Source organism: Myotis lucifugus, unplaced genomic scaffold (genome assembly GCF_000147115.1).
Source record: "Myotis lucifugus unplaced genomic scaffold, Myoluc2.0 scaffold_210, whole genome shotgun sequence".
In the NCBI taxonomy this organism is placed as follows: domain Eukaryota; kingdom Metazoa; phylum Chordata; class Mammalia; order Chiroptera; family Vespertilionidae; genus Myotis; species Myotis lucifugus.
Window position 1 is genome coordinate 1,162,138 of NW_005871258.1, and position 21,680 is coordinate 1,183,817.

General features: G+C 39.0%; 1 protein-coding gene across 3 annotated transcripts in view; it reads right to left on the bottom strand.

Moving 5' to 3' along the window:
- Window positions 1-21,680, bottom strand: part of LOC102419945 (testis-specific gene 10 protein) — a 123,540-nt gene that overhangs the window by 57,618 nt on the left and 44,242 nt on the right. For 2 of the 3 annotated variants that reach the window (XM_023761521.1, XM_023761520.1), the window contains 4 exons: window positions 15,192-15,307; window positions 12,234-12,388; window positions 9,773-9,828; window positions 8,528-8,696 (listed from right to left, as the gene is read on the bottom strand). In XM_023761521.1, the coding sequence (XP_023617289.1) occupies window positions 8,528-8,696; window positions 9,773-9,828; window positions 12,234-12,388; window positions 15,192-15,307 (496 nt within the window). Of the gene's footprint in view, window positions 1-3,286; window positions 3,473-5,464; window positions 5,576-8,527; window positions 8,697-9,772; window positions 9,829-12,233; window positions 12,389-15,191; window positions 15,308-21,680 lie in introns of all 3 variants that reach the window. The other variant, XM_006097734.3, reaches the window with a different exon arrangement.

Consider the following 21,680-nt stretch of genomic DNA (forward strand, 5'->3'; position numbering starts at 1 on the left):
CCAGTCTGAAACGGCCCTCAGCGCCTCACCCAGGCTGGCCAGGCACCCCAGCGGACCCTCACCCTGATCCGGGACACCCTTCAGGGCAAACCAGCCGGCCCCCACCCATGCACCAGGCCTCTATCCTATATAATAAAAGGGTAATATGCAAATTTACCCTAACAGTAGAACGACTGGGAATGACTGGTCACTATGACACACACTGACCACGAGGGGGGCAGATGCTCAATGCAGGAGCTGCCCCCTGGTGGTCATTGCGCTCCCACAGGGGGAGATCTGCTCAGCCACAAGCCAGGCTGATGGCTGCCAGCACAGTGGTGGTGGTGGGAGCCTCTCCCGCCTCCTCAGCAGCGCTAAGGATGTCCGACTGCAGCTTAGGCCTGCTCCCTGCTGGCAAGTGGACATCCCCTGAGGGCTCCTGGGCTGCCAGAGGGATGTCTGGCTGCCAGCTTGGGCCCGATCCCCCAGGGAGCTGGCCTAAGCCAGCAGGTGGACATCCCCCGAGGGGTCTCAGACTTCGAGAGAGCACAGGCCAGGCTGAGGGAAACCCCCAAGTGCACAAATTTTTGTGCACCAGGCCTCTAGTCCAATATAACTGGTGTCCTTATGAGAAGAGAGAGAGACAGCAGTGATGCACACACACAGAGGAATGTGTGAGGACACAGGGGTAAGGCATCCATCTGCAGACCTAGTTGAGAGGTCTCGGAAGAAACCAAACCTGTGGCACTTTAATCTTAAACTTCCAGCCTCCAGAACTGTGAGAAAATAAATCTCTATTGTTTAAGCCTCCCCAATCTGTGGTATTTTGTTATGGCAGTCTACACAAACTAACTGTCCACCAACAGGTGAGTAAACAAATTGTGATATAGCTAGGCAGTGGAATATGATGACAATTTGAACTAATGAAAATCATTGTGCCGAGTGAGAGAAGCAAGACACAATGAGTACCAACTGTGTGATTCCATTTACATAAAATAATAGGGAAAGCAAATCTAATCCAGAATGACAGAAAGCAAGCCCATAGTTGCCTAGGAATTGGGATGGATTGATTGAAAAAGGGCTTGAGGAAATTAGGGAGGTGATAGAATGTCCTAAACTTGATTGTAGTGATGATTGTGCAAGTGTGTTCATTTGTCACAATTCATCAAATCACGCTCTTAAAGTGAGTGCTTTTTATTTCTTATAAATTGTACTTCAATACAATTGACTAAAAATTAGATATACCAGTACTTTATCAACAATAAACAAAGTAGGTAGCTATATTAATATATAAAACATACTTCTAAGTAAATAGTGTTAGTTATTCAAGTGAGTCCTTACACAAAGTTAGAATATTTTCATTAGAGATATATAAAATACTAAACTGGTATGAAACTAATGATTGTCTCAGAAATAAAGCAAAAACCAAGAAAATCATTCAGAGAAAAACATACAAATCCACATTAATAGAGGAGGATCTTAAAACATTACTTCCACTAACTGAAAGATGAAAAATACAAACTTAGTAAGGATTTATAAGAATTGAATGACACTATTAACAAACATAATCAGATATATAAATATATAATGTATACTATATATATATATATATATATATATATATGGCTTATATGGCTTACAATAAGTGAATACAAATATTCACCAAGCTAGTCTTCAAAGACACCAAAAAATTATAGAAGATAAATAAATTTAATCTTATACACACCAACCACATAAGGTATTTTATCTGATCATAATATACAACAAAATAAAAAAATAGAACAATCATCTTAGGTTCTCTGTACATTGAAAATTTTTAAAATAACTTCAGGGATAAAAAATAAATCATAATAGAAGTATGAAAAAAATTAAATGTCTGATAATATCAAGTACTGATTTGTATTTGAGAAAATGATAACTGCATGATTTCTGATGGAAGAGTTATACTTTAGAGAGCAATCTGACAATACAAAGAAGAGTTAAAATTGCACATATCTTGGATCCAGTTATTCCACTTTTAGTCATCAACCTAGAGAAATATATATCCAAAGAGAAAGAAAAAAGGATGTTGTAGTATTTTATATTAAGAAAATGAAGACAGGGTGGGGGGAAGGACACATATGTAATACCCTTTGTAATACTTATTATAATATTTTTTTTAAAAAATAAAAAAAAATAAAGTCAGAAACAATTAAAAAAAAAAGAAAATGAAGACAATTAAACTTCCTTTAATATAAGAATTTTTTAAAAGAAAATATTTATATAATGAATATAGATACAACTGTTTAGATATACACTGTATAAAAATTAATAAATTTAAAAATAATATTGAACAAAAAATGCAAGTTGCCAATGGATACCTATAATATGTAATATATCGTCACTTTTTAAAAACTTATAGCACACAAAACAACTTTATGTATCACCTGAGGGTGAGAGATATGCAGAAAAATATAAACATATGCAAGAGAGCTATACAACCGGGAATCTTATACACGCCAACCACTAGAGAGGAAAAGGGGAAAGGAAAAGGAGTTGGATACTTAATGTTTTGTTTCTTTAAAAAAAGAGAGACTTGAAGTAATTATGGCAAAATGTTAGCATCCTTAAACCTGTTAGGAGGGGTATACTAGTAAGCATGTCTTTTAAATACTTGTTTTTTGCACTTCTTTGTATGTTTGTGATAGCTCCTAATTTTTTTAAAAAATGCTAAAGATTGTTCTACTGGTAGGGCAGGTAATAGATTAGAGGAGAACCAGAGTGAGTACAAGAATAGTTATCAGGCTACAACTCACAGTATCTCGTATAAAAGGCTAAACGACTGACTGACTGGCCGATGGGCTGACAACTGGCCGGTAGCTATGAGATGTGCTGATCACCAGGGGGCAGACACTCAATGCAGGACCTGCCAAGTGACAGCAACTTTGCAGAGTGCCCTCTTGCACTCCGGGACCCCTTGGGGGATGTCGGACAGCTAGTTTCGGCCTCATCCCTGCTGGCCAGGCTGAGGGACCCCATCTGCCAGGGACCCTGCTCACTTATCAGAAGTCCTTCAAGCCCCAGGTGTGGGCCAGCCAGGGAGGAACCACAGGAGGTTGGCTCCAGGGCGTGTCCGGCCCCTCTCGCTCATTCCCGTCCCTTTGGCCACCTTCAAATTAATTTCCTTTCAATGTGCACCAATCTGTGTACCAGGCCTCTAGTATTTAAATAATTTAAGTGTTTGCTTATATATTTCATTTATGGAAAGCCAAACTACAGTCTTCAACATGATGGAGGACTCACTACAAGCACACTTTCCCAAACTCACCTGCTCGACCTCTCTACTGAGGGCATCTACCTTTTCTTTTAATCTGTTACCCTCTGCCTCAGCAGTGATAAGTTCTAATTTGAGGGTATTGTTATCTGCCTCTGCTTGCCGTGCCTTATTTTCCCAGTTTTCAGCATCTTCATTGGCTTTTCGGAGTTGGTCCATCATTTGTTGGTTCTCAGATTCCTGAAAAGCAAATCTTAGGTAGCAGAATTATGGGTAAAGCCTCCCCTAATTTCTTTCTCTCCTTCTGATTTTCTTACCCTTCTGATTTATTCTTCCCAACATCTCCAGAATAATCTTTCTAAAAGGTAATTCTTCAAATAACTTCTGTTTAAACAAAAGCTTCCTGAAAATGGCGTTCAAACAAGTCCTTCTTACTTCTCTGTTATCACCCACCTATACATGCCACTCTAGTAGCTACAGGACCTACTATTTCCCCAAACACCTTTGCTGATGTTGTCCCCACTGCCTGGGGTGCCATTCTGTTTCCTTTCAGTTTTCATCTCTGGCACCTCTGCACCTAGCACACTGCATGCTGAATAAATGAGTGAATGAAGAATGCACCTGACAATTCTTACTAGGCTATCAGTCGTGCTTTGTGCTGTCTAGGGCTGTGGTCGGCAAACCACGGCTCGAGAGCCACATGTGGCTCTTTGGCCCCTTCACTGTGGCTCTTCCACAAAATACCATGTGTGGGCGCGCACGTACAGTGTGATTGAAACTTCGTGGCCCATGCGCAGAAGTCGGTATTTTGTGGAAGAGCCGGTATTTTGTGGAAGAGCCACACTGAAGGGGCCAAAGAGCTGCATGTGGCTTGCGAGTCGCGGTTTGCCGAGCCGCAGTTTGCTGACCACTGGTCTAGGGCAAGAGTTGCCTGAATTCATCCAATGGTGCTGTGAAATGAAACCCAGGGAAAGAACTCATACTCACATGCTAAAAGCTAAGAGAAACTTGATGTGTGATGTCTGAAAACACAACTCCAGAATCTAAAAGCCCCAATCCTTAATGGTGACATTTCAGGTAACCTGACAGGGTAGGGAGAAAAGGGGAACTGTCTTACACTAATTCAGCGTTAACTATGTTCAATGTTGCTAAGATGTTCATTTATTTATATTCTGCCCTATTCCAGAATAGACTTAAATGGATCATTGTGCTAGATCTGCTGACTGACTTGGGTGTTCTTCCCAATTACAGAGGGGACACTGAGGCTCAGAGAGGTTGAGTATCCTACCTAAGTCCATGCCATTAAGGAGAAGAGGAGTCAGACCTATCTGATTCCAGAACTTCTGTCCATTCATGATATTACATGCTGGCATCTTAAAATCAAGAAGTGTGGGAAATGCCTGCTTTGTCAACGTAAGCTCACTGCTTTATTGCCTGAAAGCAAGGATTGCAATTTAGGAGTCCTTACACTATCTATCAACGTCCTAAACAATCTAATGAGCACCACAAATGCGCTACATATGTTTGTAGACTGATATGAAATAATATGTTAAATAAAATAAGGAAAACAGTTGTTTTGGGGAAGGGTGATTCCTATTAATGGTTTCAGTGGTATTAGGTAACAAACACTACACCTATTATAATCTAACCATACTTTTTAACCAAACAAACTACACTATTTTAGATAGCATTTTACTAAATGAACATATCTAACATCATTCATCAAGGCCTCTGTTTATTCCAGGATTGTCACACATGCACTGAAATTTACTTTAACCATCCATGCACCTGGTTAAATGGTTACTGACAGAGCAGTGCTGAGGAGAGCCATCTGCCTTCTGATCCTAAGAAACAGATAGCCTCACAATAGCGTGATCAATTCTGATCTGCTACACAACGTGGAGCTTCTTTTGTCCAAGTTTGTACTTAGCAGCTCTACCATTTTCAAATATGAATGAAAGTTGAAGCTGGGCCCCTGTCCTTTACCCAGTTAGGAGGATTCTACATATCTAGAATGGCTGAGTAGCAAGCTAAAAGGGGGCACATTCTTGAGTTACCTTTCTGAACATTGGTGATGTTCTAAATATATAGTTAACCCAACAATGAGTACACTAAAATATGCTATGCATTAAAAGAAGACTTGATTCAGCTCTCCCCATGAGTGTAACTGATCAGGAACTTTATTGAAAACTCAGTTATCATGAGAAAGGAGGGAAAAATGTATATACGTACTTCAGACTTTAATATATTCTTCAGCTTGTTAACCTCCAAATTAGTATCTTGGACCTTCTGTTTTATATCATTAAGTTCATTATGAGTATCTTTCAATTGTTTAGACAGGGCCTATGAGAAAAAGATAGCTAAATTTGACTAAAAAAATAAAAAATGAAAAATGCTATATTTCTAAATCACCATAAGTTTTAAAATAATTATTACAGTTAATATGCCTAATATATAAAGCTCATATAAAAACAGGGAGAAAATGTGAGTCCAAACTGTAAACAGGCAAAGAACCCAAACAGATAATTCATAAAAAGGAAGCACAAGTGGATGATAATACTTTAAAAAGTTAAAAATTTACTAGTAATCAAATAAATGCTAATTAATACAATAAAATATTATTTGCCTATAAATTAGCATGGATTTGAAGCTATTCTGTTATGGCAAAGAATGGGCATTTCCACGTATCATTGGAGTAAATGTAAATTTGCAATAAGCAAATCGGTGGTCTGCTATCTGGTGATGTATCAAATATGTTGTTTTTTGTTGAAGATGGGAGATGTATATGTATGTATTCATTATTTGAAAATGTCCACCTAATTTTAAAAAACTTCATAATCTGTGATTCAATATGAAATTAAATCTAGCAAAATGTAATGAAAGGAATGTTCATTAAGGCATTATTCGTTATAGCAACAATATTTTATTCACATTAAGTGAATAATGCAGCAAATAATAGTATCTAGATATCACATAGATATTATGCCTCCATAAGAAATGCTTGAAGTAACTTTTAATAACAGAGGAAAATGTCACCAATAGTTAGTGAAAAAAATCAGAATGAAATACTAAAAATACCTCATCCCAATTTGTTAAAAATTGTGGTACTCAGGGTGAAATTTTTTTAAGGTTTCTGTTTTCCACATCTTCTGTGATAAGGGTTCTTAATCTGTGGTCCACAGAGGAATCCATCTTTTACCCTTGGGCCCATGACCCAAACGAAGGAAAAAACTATCTTGAACATATGGAAATTGTTGTGATGCCAATTTTCTTCTGATTATAAAAAATGTTTATAAAATTTTAACAAAGCAGGTAAATGCTTATAATGTCCCTACAAAATATTTATTAAGTGATTATGCTGGACACTCGGATAAGTGCTTTCTAGGCATATTCTCACTCTCTGTGTTTACAGATGATGAACTGAGATTCAGAAAAGTTAAGTGATATTATCACACAGCCAGGCATGGGGATTCAAACTCATGTGAGTCCTAAACACTCCACTCTACTGCCCCCTCATGTAGAAAAACCATGGTGTAAAGGGGCATGTGGTTTTATTCCTACACATAAAAAGTTCATGTAAAATAATACATATTTTAAAAATACACTGAAAATCAGTACAAAATGAGTTTTTAACCTAGTTTTTCATAAATATAGGTCATATTTTCCTTTAGCCTATTTTCTCTAGCTTTAGAGTACACAAAATTATAAATTCACATACAGTGGGGCCTTGACTTACGAGTGTCCCGACTAACGAGTTTTTTGAGATACCAGCTGTCTCTCGGCCGATTTTTTGCATTGAGTTGATAGAGTAATTTGAGTTAACGAGCTCCTTAACAAGCTCGGTCTCTGAACGAATTAAACTCGTAAGTCAAGGCCCCACTGTATTAGTTTTCATTGTTATTCATTAACTTTTAAAAATAAAGTTTATTCTGGAATAGTTTTAAATATATAGAAAAGTTGTGAAAATAGTAAAGAGAGTGCACATATACCCTATATTCAGTTTCCTCTTTCATTAACATCATACATAAGTATGGTACACTTATCACATACAATTAATGAACCAATATCAACAAATAATTAACTGAAGTACGTATTTTATTCAGATTTCTTGCACTTCTTTATTTACTGCTTTTTTTTAGAGAGAGAGAGAAAAGGGAGAGGCGGGGGTGGGGAATATCAATTTGTTGTTTCACTTATTTTAGCATTCATTGGTTGATTCTTGTATGTGCCCTACCAGAGAACAAACCTGCAACCTTGATTATCTGGATGACACTCTAACCAACTGAACTACCCAGCCAGGGCTCAGACTTCTTTCATTTTTATGTGCCGTCCCTTTTTTGTTCCAGGATTTCATTATTCATTAACTTTTGAAAACAGTATTTTAACATATCAGGCAATTTTTGTAATTAACAAAATGTATCTTTATACCTATTTATATAAATTTAAAATGTTTAACAGTCAAAATACAGACTTTTATGATACAAGTAAACATTGAGAGTGACAGTACATGGGGGATATCATTTGGACTGAAGAATTTTCAGGGGGGAGGAAATCTTCCAAATAGAATGTTTTTAATGGTCAAATTAAAATAATGGTATTGGAAATGAGAAATGTGGATAAAGTATATTGGCATAGAGAGGAAGTAATTATAAAAGAAATTTTCCTGAAAAGAATTAGTACTAAAGAGAACCAAAAAATGTGGCATAGTTCATACACTCATACTTAGGATAATAGTCCCTGAAGTAAATCTACCATTTTCTTAAAAGTTTCTGAAGCTTTTTATCTTCATTAGTTGAGTACTTCTAAAGTTGAATATACATCTACTAGGGGCCCAATGCACGAAAATTCGTGCGAGTAGACCTTCCTTCCCCTGGCTGCTGACACCAGCTTCCGTCCGGCACCCGGGACCCAGGCTGCCAGCACCAGCTTCCCTCCAGTATCTGGGACCCAGGCTGCTTTCCACCTCTGGCCACCGGCAGGCACCCGAGACCCAGGGTGGCTTCCCTCTGGCCCCGGCTTTGTCAGGAAAAACATCCGGAATGACGTCCAAAGACGTCTGGTCTAATTAGCATATTGCCCTTTTATTATTATAGATTATATTCCCTGTTCCCTCTTTCCGTAATATTTAACATTTTTTGTCTGAGAGTTTCATTTAGAAATTATGTGGCATATTGTGTAACAGAGGTAAAAAATAGTTGCTTCAAGAGCCTGAGCTTTTCTACAAAATGAAAAGAGAACACCGCCTCAGAGGAAATACATATTTTCTTGGAGAAAAAGAGAGTAGGACAAATATACCTGGTTCTCTTGTTTAGCTTTAGAAAACTGTTCTTGGAGATTGTCATTCTCATGAGCCAAGATATCTCTTTCCCTGGCGATTTGAGCCAGTTCATCAGTTGTTTCATCCAACTGCCGGCGCATCCTGGAAATGTCTTGTTCACACATAATTAGCGCTTCAGTAGACTGTCTATTGCACAAATCAAATAGAACGTCAGAAGAGACATTTTACCGAAACAGAATAACAAATTCTCACATGATGGAATATGGACAGTTAGCATAAAAACATTTGAAGAAGTTTTAAACACATTTAAATTTATATGAATAAATATTGTAAAATAGTGCATTCGAGTTTCTCTTTGTTGCGAACATTTCACTATGGAAAAAAGATGCTGAATGTACAAAATAGTCAATGATTAGCTAAGTACTTCAAAACTTCTGCCATTCAAATATGGCTTAGTCTCCTTTGCAGGTTCCTTTTCCTCTGCCCTCTTAAAACCTAAGGGTTCTGAGGGCTCAACTCTTGCTCTCCTGTTTCTTCTTACTCTCTGCCTTCCCTCAGACAAATACCATTCATATCCATGGCTCCCAACCCCATCTATACCCTGAAGACTCTGAAATCATTACCTCTAGCCTTGGCCTCCTCCTTACACTCCAGACTCTTATATTTAACTGCTTATGAGACATATATGCAAGGTCTCAAAGGCTCTTCCCATCCAGAGGAAAACCATCGCTTTCCATATTTTCTACACGTCCAGTACTCATCTCTCAAAACCTGGCATTTTCCTAGATTTTCTTCCTCATAAGCACCTCACCCCTGACCACACTCCCCAACCCCAATCTATCATCATTCTTCAATGTGGGTAATCTTTCTAACACAAAATTCTCCTCAAAATTCCTTAATGATTTCTTATTTCCCAAAGGATAAAACCAAGACTCATTTGTCTATAACACAGGCCTCTGTGTTTAGCCTTTCCTCCCTTCACACCTCCTCTCTCACTTTGGGTTCCAACACTCACCTACTTGCATTCACGAGGCTCTTGAACATTACCTGTGGTCTTGTGGTTCTCTGCTGTTTTTCCTTCCCTTTCCTTGGCAGATGCCATATCCTCTCTTACTTCCCTACACAGACTTAGGCCTCCTTCCAACATTAGAAAGTTACCCCCTCTCTGTAACACTAAGCCCCTGTTTACTATCTTTGTACCTAACATAGTACTTTGCCCCTAATAAATATGTACTCAAATTCTTGTTGGACGAGTGGTTTACCTTGATGCCTGTTCCATCTCAGCAATGATATTCTTCATGCCTGAAATGGTCTTTTCCTTGAAAAGTAATATAAGTATGACATAAAAATTATCTTAAACTGTTATTTCTGTTAAAACTGAATGAACAAAAATCAATTTCCCCACCCCTTTCCAGTTACATTTGGGTTTAAACATTTATGCTCTATTCATCTTTCCTACACTTTAAAACTAAAGCCTAGTATATCAATGTCAATATTTGTACTGGACAAAAACAATTGATTATGCTCATTAGAGTGAAGACTACACTTGGGTGTATGGATATGAGATCAGTGTGTCAAATGCTCTGTTAGGCTTTGTGCAATCCCCCAGCAACACCAGAGCCTCCAGAGCACTGTTACCTGGAGGCAAACCAGTGGTTTGCATTAGGGTGTTCTCCATGGGGAGTAGTCTGATTCACCTCTCTTCACGTTATGAAACCCAGGAAAGTGAATATTAAAAATAACTTTAGCTCTAGCTGATTTGGCTCAGTGGATAGAGCGTTGGCCTGCAGACTGAAGGGTCCTGGGTTCCATTCAGGTCAAGGGCACCTGCCCAGGTTGTGGGCTCTATCCCCAATGGGGGGAGTGCAGGAGGCAGCCGATCAATTATTCTCTCTCATCATTGATATTTCTATCTCTCTCTCCCTCTCCCTTCCCTTCTGAAATCAATAAAAATATTAAAAAATAACTTTAATTACATGTATTATTTATATTAGTCATCAATAGCATCTTCCAAAGCTGCTAAAATGAGTTACTTATAAAAGTATATATTTATTTAGGTGTCAGTTAAATAAGGAGGTAAATATTAGACCTAGAGCAAAAAATGAATAAAATAAACTATTGATATTCTCCCTTTTCAAGGGTGTGGTGAGGGAGATTAATGAGTCATTCAAGGCTGAAATAGGTGTGCTTATCTTCACGCCATCAATACTATTCCCACACTTCCTCCTTTGAAAGTTCTTGTTGATGGTGAACTAGTTAAAGATTCTATTCACAGATACTTTGGCTAACATTAGCCTTGTTCTTTCACTAAATAACTAGATTTCACTTTGCTCTTTGAAGTTTGAAATCTTAATTAACAAAGGCAACAAGATGAAAACCTAAACCTATATTTCCAACCAGTTCTATTTCTGTTCATCAGGACGGTTTAGTCGTGTGTGCATGTACATGTGCATGTGTCATCTCCCTTTATTCATGTATCCCTCTCCAGAATGTTTCTTTTAAAATAAGAATTTAATTGTAATGCTTTGTTTACATTCTTTCATTGATTCACTGTACCAATGATGATATTCTATACTCAGCATTACATATTTAAATTTGTTGCTTACCTATCCCATCTCATTTTTTGCCACCTACTCCTACCCCATACTTACCTCTTTGCAATCTATGCTCTGGACATTATAAACTATTGAGAAACCCTGTGACATTCTCTGATGAAAGCCACTGGGCTCTCATAAGTTGCTCTACCTGTCTGGATCCCCTTTCTCTAAAAGGTATTCTGCCTGTCTGAACACCTTTCCTCTCACTGTAGCCTTTCTCTAAGTCTTTTCCTGGCTAATTCCTTGTCAATTTTCAGGGCAGTCCAGGCATTATCATCTTCTCGAAAGCTTTCTAGATCTTCTCCTCTCCTAATCCAATCCGCAGGTTAAATCAACTGTCCTTCTGCCAGACTTGAACCACACATTGTGTATACACTCAGCACATTCTATCATAAAAGTACCTTTTTTATGTTTTTCCCAATTATGCTACAGGCTTTGGAAGGCATGTCCACTCCTCCTCAATTTCTAACATAATATACCTGGTACATGTCAATAAATGTTTGTTTTATGGGTGGATAGATGAACGAATTAGTTCCCTTAGAGAGGGGCAAGGTCTTATTCCAATGATGCTGCTTTGCTTATGACATCTGTGGAAAAAAAATTTGGAATTGCCTTCAGAACCACTTTATAAGCAAGAAAAGGGTATGAATATTTCCCTGCCATTTTGGCAACAGCTTTTAAGTTGTTGTTTGAACAGTAAAAAATGAGGGAGGGAGATTATCACCCAGTTTTATTTACCAACTCCATATGGTCTAGTCTCAATGGCTAAGCATGATGTAAAAACCTGCATCTAGCTCTGAACACATTTACAAAGGCAGTTTTAATGGAATAAACATATTGCCTCCCACAGTGGCTCCCTGGAAATATAAGTTTTGGTGTGCTTTTAAAAAGAAATCAATCTCACTGCTTTCTTTTTAATTTGAATATTTGATATTTGAATTAGTTCTTGTCAGCGCATGTTAACCACACATTGATGAGAGAAAGAACACATTTTTAAGACTATTCTAAAATATTTCGAAATCACATTTTAAAGTTTCAGCTCTCTAGAAAAATTTTGAGAGAACCTATTATTTTATTCAGATTCCAGTGCAAACACGTCTTTTAAACCACAGTTCTCAGAACATACTTTCATGGCCAAACTCTCTCCCAGGGATGCAATGTTCTCAGACTTTTTATCCAGGCATGCTTGCAGGCACTCCTTTTCTTTAGCCAGGTCGTTGAGGGTTGCGCCAAGAATGCTGATTTCTTCTCGCTGGGCAATACTCTGCCTTGTAAAATTATCTAAATATGTAATCATAAAGGCATTTTTAATCAAGATAATTTTTTTCAGTTCAAGTGCATTGAAATACTTTTCAAAGTAATTTTTCCTATATTACATTCAATGCCTAAAAATAAGTATAGTATCCCAAATAAAAACATGGCTTTTGTTGTGATTAAAACCTAAGATAAATCTTGAAATTCTAAATGACTCACAAATGTAAAAGCACAATTAACACATTTGAATAAGAATACCAAAGGAAAGCTCTAAATTACAAGTTCTCAAAGTAGATTTACATGCCTGGTGGGGTGGGGGGCAGATTGTAGGTGGATGAAGTTGGGTGGAATACTGAAACCAGCATACCCCTCCCCCCCAATTTCCCCCCTCTCTCTGAACTAGAATCATTGTTGTATATAAGTTGGTAACAGATCTTTTTTTTTTTAAATATATTTTATTGATTTTTTACAGAGAGGAAGGGAGAGAGATAGTTAGAAACATCGATGAGAGAGAAACATCGATCAGCTGCCTCCTGCACATCTCCTACAGGGGATGTGCCCGCAACCCAGGTACATGCCCTTGACCGGAATCGAACCTGGGACCCTTCAGTCCGCAGGCTGACGCTCTATCCACTGAGCCAAACCGGTTTTGGCGAGTTGGTAACAGATCTTAATAAAATATTCAATTAAGTCATGTTCAGAGTCAAATGTCTTCTACTCTGAGCTCTCTAAATTTTTCCTAAAAATTCCTGGAAAAAAAATCATCCCAGGACGTCTGATTTGATTGTGGAAACACTGACAAGCCAATGTCAATGCTGAAGGCCTAAATGACTGCTATGCAATTGGTTCTCAAACTGTGGTTTCCCACCCAGCACCATCAGCATCACCTGGGAACCCCAGTCCTACTGAATTAGAAATTCTGACTGGGCAGAGCAATTATGTCTTAACAAGCACCCTCCCATGTGACTCTAATGCACAACAGCTTGAGACCCACCTGAGCAAACTGGAAAAGACACAAGAGCCCTGGCCATCTGCTACTCCAGGGGGCCCAGTGGTCTGCGCTAGCCCTCCAGGGGATTCTGAGCACACCCAAGTCTGAGAACCTCTGGTCTAGAGCTCTACTAGGGAAGCTCTGCTAGACTGGACCTCTAGGTTACTCCCTGCCAACGACCATCCAGGGCAGCATAAGAGAGGCACTATCCCATGCCAAGAGGATGATCTAAAGTACCTGAGAATAGATCAATTCCCTTTTCCAGGCTACTATCTTTCAGGCAAACACATGTTTTGGGTGTTCTGATAGATGAGTCCATTCCCATTGGCATACAATAACGAAATGAAAGCTCTGAGACAGCTCTAGGAGTTCCTACTTTAAAAATAATCCTCCACCTCACATCCCACTCAAGCTACCGCCCCATTTTTCTGCTACACTTGGTAGCCAAACTTCTTAACAGACTTCTATTCTCTCCTGTCTCTACTCCCACCTACAGTCTGACCCCCACCCCACCAGGCATGTAAATCTACTTTGAGAACTTGTAATTTAGAGCTTTCCTTTGGTATTCTTATTCAAATGTGTTAATTGTGCTTTTACATTTGTGAGTCATTTAGAATTTCAAGATTTATCTTAGGTTTTAATCACAACAAAAGCCATGTTTTTATTTGGGATACTATACTTATTTTTAGGCATTGAATGTAATATAGGAAAAATTACTTTGAAAAGTATTTCAATGCACTTGAACTGGAAAAAATTATCTTGATTAAAAATGCTTTATGATTGCATATTCAGATAATTTTACAGTTATTCCTCCGCCTATCCCATCTTCCACATCCAACACTCTATCCAAACTTCATCAGTGTTCCCAACACCTTCAAAGTACCAAATCCAATCAACATTTCTTCATCCCCATCTTAGTATCTGATAGTTGATACTACCCTCCTTAAAACATTTTGCTTGCTTGCCTCCTCAAAAACTAAACAAAACAAAAAACACTCACTTATGGATTTTCTTCCTAATTCTTTGGCTTCTTAGTCCTGGATCCTTTTCTCCTCATTCTTGGTTTTAATATCATTTATTTGCTGATGTGTTCCAAATGTAAATCTTTAGCTTAGGTTTTACTTCGGAGATAAAAACTTATCTATTTAACTGCTTACCTTACATTTTTACTTGGACTTACAATATTCAAAATGAGTTCTTTAATATCCCCTTTAATATTTATCTTTTAATATTTCCAATCTCAATAAAAAGCACCTCCACTCACCTAATTGTTTATGCCTGATTTGAACTACATTACAGCTAATGTTAACAATATTCCATTTTAAAATGGGCTCTGCTCTAGTCCTAATCAAAATTTTACTTTACAGTTTTAAAAATGAGTAAATTATGACCATATTTTCATAGAGATCACTGGCAAGTAACATAAATAGGAGAATTTATAACAATAATTTTCTCTATAAATCCAAGAAATATCATAGATATAGCCAAATACATGAACAGTTTCTAACAAAAGTAATATATATGTGAACTCTGTTTCATTACAGTAGCTTAATATCACATAAAAACTTGTAATTTTAAAAGTGACCATAAGAAATTATGAAGTATTGCTGCTTTGTTTAGCTTTTTCTTCACTGAAAAATTTGAAGTCATGTCTAAGTATTTATGGTCCTAAATATAAATAAAAAGTTTACTATCAATGAAAAACATATTTTTTCATGATTTATTCATATATTTTTAATTTAGGGGCCTATCTCCAAGTTTATCTATATTATAACTGAAAGAAGAAAACTTTTTTCTACCAGACCTAATGAAAATTTAATATTAGGGGGAAAAACTCACCAATTTTTTCATCCAAGCACATAATTTTCTCCTGAGTAAGCTGAAGCTCATATTTTTTCTTAGCAAGGTGTCGCTGAGTATCAGTAAGGTCTTTTTCTGTATTTTCATATAAAACTCTGTAAACATTTTAATAATAAAAACTAATTCTGAAATTTTTATGTTTTAATCAATCTCTTAGTGTATTTAAATCTAAAAATTTTTAAGAACACTAATAAACTTTTTCTTTTTAGTATCTTCCTAAAGCCACATTATAGGAAGTTTAAAGAATAAAGGGTAAAAAGGGACCCTCAATCCACCACTCCAACATAAGCTACGATTAGCATTTTGGTGTTCATTATTCAGCGTTTTTCCATATTTTTCATATCCAGTGTTATAATATTTTAAAGTTATCATACTATAAATTCAAAAAATTTAATCTGATTTTTTCACTTACATGTAATCTTTAATAACTTTCAATCTATAACACAGTCCTCCAAATCATCATTTTCTGCCTAAAAACTATTATATGAGCAATAGCCATTTACTTTTAAGTAAATATAAACATTTACTTCAGTATTTTCCTACTACTAGGCATTTAGATTCATTTCAGTTTTTCACTATTATAAGTAAATCTATATTGAACAGCATTTCATTCATTCCGCATTTATTAAGTGGCTAATATATATCAGGAAGTAGATGTTGAGGAACCTATAGTGAACTTGGTGGACATCAGTCTTGCCTTCATTGAATTCAGTCAATAAAGAAGTAAACAGAATATATAATTTATGGCATTATGGAGACTAGATAATCTGAAAGTCTTCTAATATAAAGAAGCATCCTTTTAAATGTGTGGCTAAACTTGTAAGAATTTGTAAGGGAAGCCCCCTGGAGCCAAATTAGAGCCATAAGACTATGAACTGATGTTATGCTAGATATGATTGGGGTTTGCCTGTCCCAGTGAGGAGGAATATAGGGGGCAACCTGCGGGGGAGGGGTAGCAATCTGAATCTGTGCCATTGACCAATGTCTAGTGCACATTCTTCTTAGCCTATAATTAAGTCACTGCCCCTTCCTTAGGCGATAATCTGTTTTCCTAAATACTCTCAGTTTACAAGGTCTACAACCAAGAATTTAACAGCTTAGCAGAGGGGAGGTGACTAGCACCACCTAGGCCAGGCCTTTAGCCTTAATCTTACTTCCCCATTCTAATCTAGGCAGGACTGCAAAAGCCGGGAAGTAAGGAAACAAAGAATTTAGAAATATATTTAAGGAATAATCTCATTGTATAAGTTGTTTAGGCTTTGGATCTTCGAATCCCCTGAGCCAGCAGCACTGCTTTAAATAAAGGGGTTTTTCCTGAATCTCCGAGCACTCATTGTGTATTTCCCAGTTGCCTGGTAAATTCTGCAACATCAGTAGTCTAGGGTCTTGTGTTTTAACTCAGAAACAAAAGATGAGACCATAGAGATGCCTGCAACACAAGAATTAGAACTAAGGCCCTCCCACTGAGGACATAAGTGATAAGGTCAGACTAGACAAAATCAGCTTGTCAACCAACCACTGCTATGCTTAGGGTAATAATAACAACTAAAAGTGTTCCTTGGGAATTCTTAATCTCAAGATAAAACATCAAAATAAAATCTGGTTCTAGGATGGTCATATATATAATCTAGAGCACTTGACAGAAATAAACACAAAACTTCACTTTACCCTTAATCCAGGCTAAGAACTAAACCTCAGATAAATGCGTGTTGAAAGTCAGCTGACAATTCAAATTTTAAAAACACTTTAAGTATTAGCCCAAACTTAGTGAGAGTCAAACTAAATTAGATCCCCCAGGATTTCAGATTGTAGTGTTTTCAAATAGAAAGTTAAGAATACTTGTGTTGCCCTGGCCCATGTTGTCCCATGGACTGAACGGCTGTGGGTTCAATTTCTGGTCCAAGCATATAATTATTTTATGTGCTTACATAGGTTGAGGGTTTGATCCCAGTTAGGGCGCATACAGGATGGCAAGCAATCGATGTTTCTCTCTGACATCAATGTTTCTCTCTCACATTAATGTCTCTCTCTCTCCCCACTTCTCTCTCTCAAGCTCCCTCTCCCTCCCCTTCTCTAAAAATCAATGAATATGTCCTCAGGTAAGGATAAAAAAAAATAGTTATGTTTAAATACTGAGACATAAAATAAGTAATAGAATACATCATAAAAAGGAAAAAGAACCAAAAGATTTTAAAGAGAACTTCAAAAATTAAACTAAAGTAACTGAAACAATGAAAAAACACATAAACAGACAAGTTTAAGAACACAACAGACACAATGGGAGAGACAATTAGTAAGTGGAAAAAAAAACAGATCAGTGGAAATTATCTATGATAGAGCATAGGAAATAAATAAAAGAGAGGGGTTCAATGCCATTAAAAAACAGAATGAGAAGGTTCAATATTCACCCAATCAAAATACCAGAAGGAAAGAATAAACACAATAGTCCAGTGGTTCTCAACCTGTGGGTCGCGACCCCTTTGGCGGTCGAATGGCCCTTTCACAGGGGTTGCCTAAGACCATCCTGCATATCAGATATTTACATTATGATTCATAACAGTAGCAACATTACAGTTACGAAGTAGCAATGAAAATAATTTTATGGTTGGGTCACAACATGAGGAACTGTATTTAAAGGGCCAGAAGGTTGAGAACCACTGCAAGAGTCAAAGAAATAACAGCTAACATAATATACAAAATCGTAGACTAAAGAATCATCAATGAAAAACTTGAACACTAATATTAAGGGAATTGGGAGAACCAAGATGGTGGTGTAGATAAATACCATTACTCGCTGCCTTTCACAACCACATCAAAATTACAACTAAAATACAGAATGAGCATCATTCAGAACCACCTGAAATCTGGCTGAATGGAAGTCCAACTAGAGAAGTAAAGAAGAAAGCACACTGAGACTGATAGGAGGGGCGGATGAGTGAGCAGGCTGGTCTGACACTGATGTGTGGTGTTTGTTTCTTCTCACTGGGAGGGATATCACAGCTGCAGAGGCCTCCCATGAGGAGCAAGGGGTATGAGTCCCACTCCAGACCCCCCAGCTTAGGGTTCCAGAGCAAGGAAGAGAAGTGCCCATAACTTCAGGCTATAAAAACTAGTGGAGATTGTGGCTCAGTGACATGGAAGCTGCTGGAGACCCAGGTAGTCCCTCTTAAAGCAGTGGTTCTCAACCTTGGCTGCACATTAGAATCACCTGGGAATCTTTTTAAAATCCTGATTTCTGGGCCTCATCCTCCAGAAATTCTGTTTCTTTGTTATGGGGTGAGGCCACAACATTAGTAACAAAGAAACAGAATTTCCGGAGGATGAGGCCCAGAAATCAGGATTTTAAAAAGATTCCCAGGTGATTCTAATGTGCAGCCAAGGTTGAGAACCACTGTCTTGAAGGGTCGGTGTACAAGCTTACTCAGACTCCCTCCCTTACTCTGAGGTCCAGCACTAGGGCAGCAGCTTGGGGCGGGGGTAGAGGGGTATGTCCAGGGACATATGGGAAGGAACTGGATTGTCTGGCATTGGAACAAGAACTGGGGGGCAGCTTTTTCCAAGACAGGGGAGCTCATAGGGGCCATTGTTCCTATGCTGAGACCTCCCTCATCACAGAGCTTACTGGCAGCCATATCTGAGTTTCCATAAACCTGGCTCATGCTGTATGCTCCATCATGGTGATTCCAAGACCCTACCCCATCCAATTTGCAGCCCCACCCACACTTTCCCAAATGAATGACCTGTCCTGGCTCAGGCTTCAGATTTTTCAAAAATCTCTCAAAACAAGCAGCAGCTGGCATCAGCATGCCCCATATCCTATATAATAGAAGTATTAATATGCAAGTCGACCAAATGTCTGAACGACTGGTCGGCGGGGCAGAGCCAGAGAGGAGGCAGCACTAGGACAGCCAAGGTGTGTGCCAGCAGGCAGAGGGAGGGGACAGTGATTAGGGGCAGTGGCAACCAGCTACAGCGGAGGGGTAATCAAGGGGGCGGGTCCGGCTGCTCGCTTGGCAGGCGCTGTCCCCTGATCAGCCCACCGGGTCGCCTCCTGCAGAGGGAGGCAGCTGTTAGTCAGACATCCCCTGAGGGCTCCTGAACTGTGAGAGGATGCAGGCCAGGCTGAGGGACAACCCCCCACCCCCCAAGTGCACGAATTTTTATGCACCAGGTCTCTAGTCTATCAATAATAGGCCCAAGACAGCTTGGCTTTGCCTGGGCACTTCCAAGTCAAACACAAGTAGCAGCCATTTGAGATTGCTCTGCAGTTTGTGCTGGGTGCTCCCAGGCAGTGGCTGACTTTGCACCTCCTGGGAGGCCCCATAGCCAGTGCACCCAGTGGGCAGCTTCAGACCATACAATCCTCACTTCAGGTTTTATAGCCTGAAGTTACTGGGACTTCTCTTTCTGGCATTGGAAACCTAGGTTGAGGGGTATGGTGTGGTGCTGGGACCCCTTGCTCCTCACAGGAGGCATCCACAGCTGTGATATTCCTTCTAATTAAAAACATGCCACACATGGCTGTCGGACCAACCCGTTCTGTGCCTCTGCCACTCCTACCAGTCTCAGTGTGCTTTCTTCTTTAATTCTCTAGTTGTAGAACTTACATTCAACCAGATTTCAGGTAATTTTTTTTTTTTTTTTTTTTTTTTTTTTTTTTTTTTACAGAGAGGAAGGGAGAGGGATAGAGTTAGAAACATGGATGAGAGAGAAACATTGATCAGCTGCCTCCTGCACACCCTCTATTGGGGATGTGCCCGCAACCAAGGTACATGCCCTTGGCCGGAATTGAACCTGGGACCCCTCAGTCCACAGGCCGACGCTCTATCCACTGAGTCAAACTGGTTAGGGCAGATTTCAGGTAATTTTGAATGATGGTTGTTCTGTATTTTAGTTGTAATTTTGATGTGCCTGTGGGAGGCAGCAAGTATCACATTTACCTACACTGCCATCTTGGTTAAAAAAATAAATAAAAAAATATATTTTAAGTAACAGTCTTTTATTCAATGTGTTTTCTACGAGTATTTTCTCCCAGTCTGTGGCTTGTCTTCTCATTTTCATTTGCAGAGAAAAACAAAACAAAACATTAATTGTAATGAAGTACAGTTTATTTTTTTCATGGATTGTGCCTTTAGTATTGTATTGAGTCATCACTATGCCCAATCTCATCTCCTATATTATCTTCAATAAATTTTAAAGTTTTGCATTTCCTTTAGGTCTATGGTGCATTTTGAGTTCATTTGAAGGGTATGATAACTGTGTCTAAGAGTTATTATTTTTGCACATGGATATCTAGTTGTTCATCATGACAATACTGAGTTTTCCTATTATGAAATATCTATAATTTTATTTAGTTCCTTGATTTTATCCACAAGAGTTTTATAGTTTTACACAGATTTTACACATAGTTTGTTAGATTTATACTTAATTATTTATTTGGGAGGTGCTAATATAAATGATATTATCTTAAATTTCAAATTCCAGTTCTTCAATGCTGGTATTGGAAAGCAATTGACCTTGTATATTAACCTTACAACCTTGTTATTACTGCTTATTAGCTCCAGATTTTTTTCCTTCTTTTTTTTCTCCCTTAAATATACTTTATTGATTTTTCCACAGAGAGGAAGGGAGAGGGACAGAGTGCCAGAAACATCAATGAAAGAGAAACATCAATCAGCTGCCTCCTGCACACTCCCCACTGGGGATGTGCCCGCAACCAAGGTACATGCCCTTGACCGGAATCGACCCCGGGAACCCTGAGTCCGCAGGCCGACGCTCCATCCACTGAGCCAAACCAGTTAGGGCTAGCTCCAGATTTTTGTGGTAAATTCTTTTGGACTTTTTACATAAAACTAGAGGCCCAGTGCATGAAATTTGTGCATGGGGGTGTGTGTGAGTCCCTCAGCCCAGCCTGCACCCTCTCCAATCTGGCACCCCTCAAGAGATGTCCGACTGCCTGTTTAGGCCCGATCCCACCTAAATGGGCAGTTGGACATCCCTCTCAGAATCCAGGACTGCTGGCTCCAAAACGCTTGCCTGCCTGCCTGCCTGATCACCCCCTAACCACTCCCTTACAAGCCTGTTCGATGCCTAACTGCTCCCCTGCTGGTCTGGTCACCCCCAACTGCCCTTCCCTGCTGGCCCAGTCACCCCTAACTGCTCTCCCTTGCCAGCCTGGTCACCCGTAACTGCCCTCCCCTGCCGGCCTGGTTGCCCCCAACTGCCTTCTCCTGTAGGCCTGGTCCCCCCCATCTGCCCTCCCCTGCAGACCTGGTTCCCCCCTACTGCCCTCCCCTGCTGGCCTGGTCCCCCCCAACTGCTCTCCCTGCAGGCCTGATTGCTCACAACTGCCCTCCCCTGCTGGCCATTTTGTGGCAGCCATCTGGTGTCCACATGAGGGCGGCCATGTTGTGTGTTGGAGTGATGGTCAATTTGCATATCACCTCTTTATTAGATAGGCTATCATGT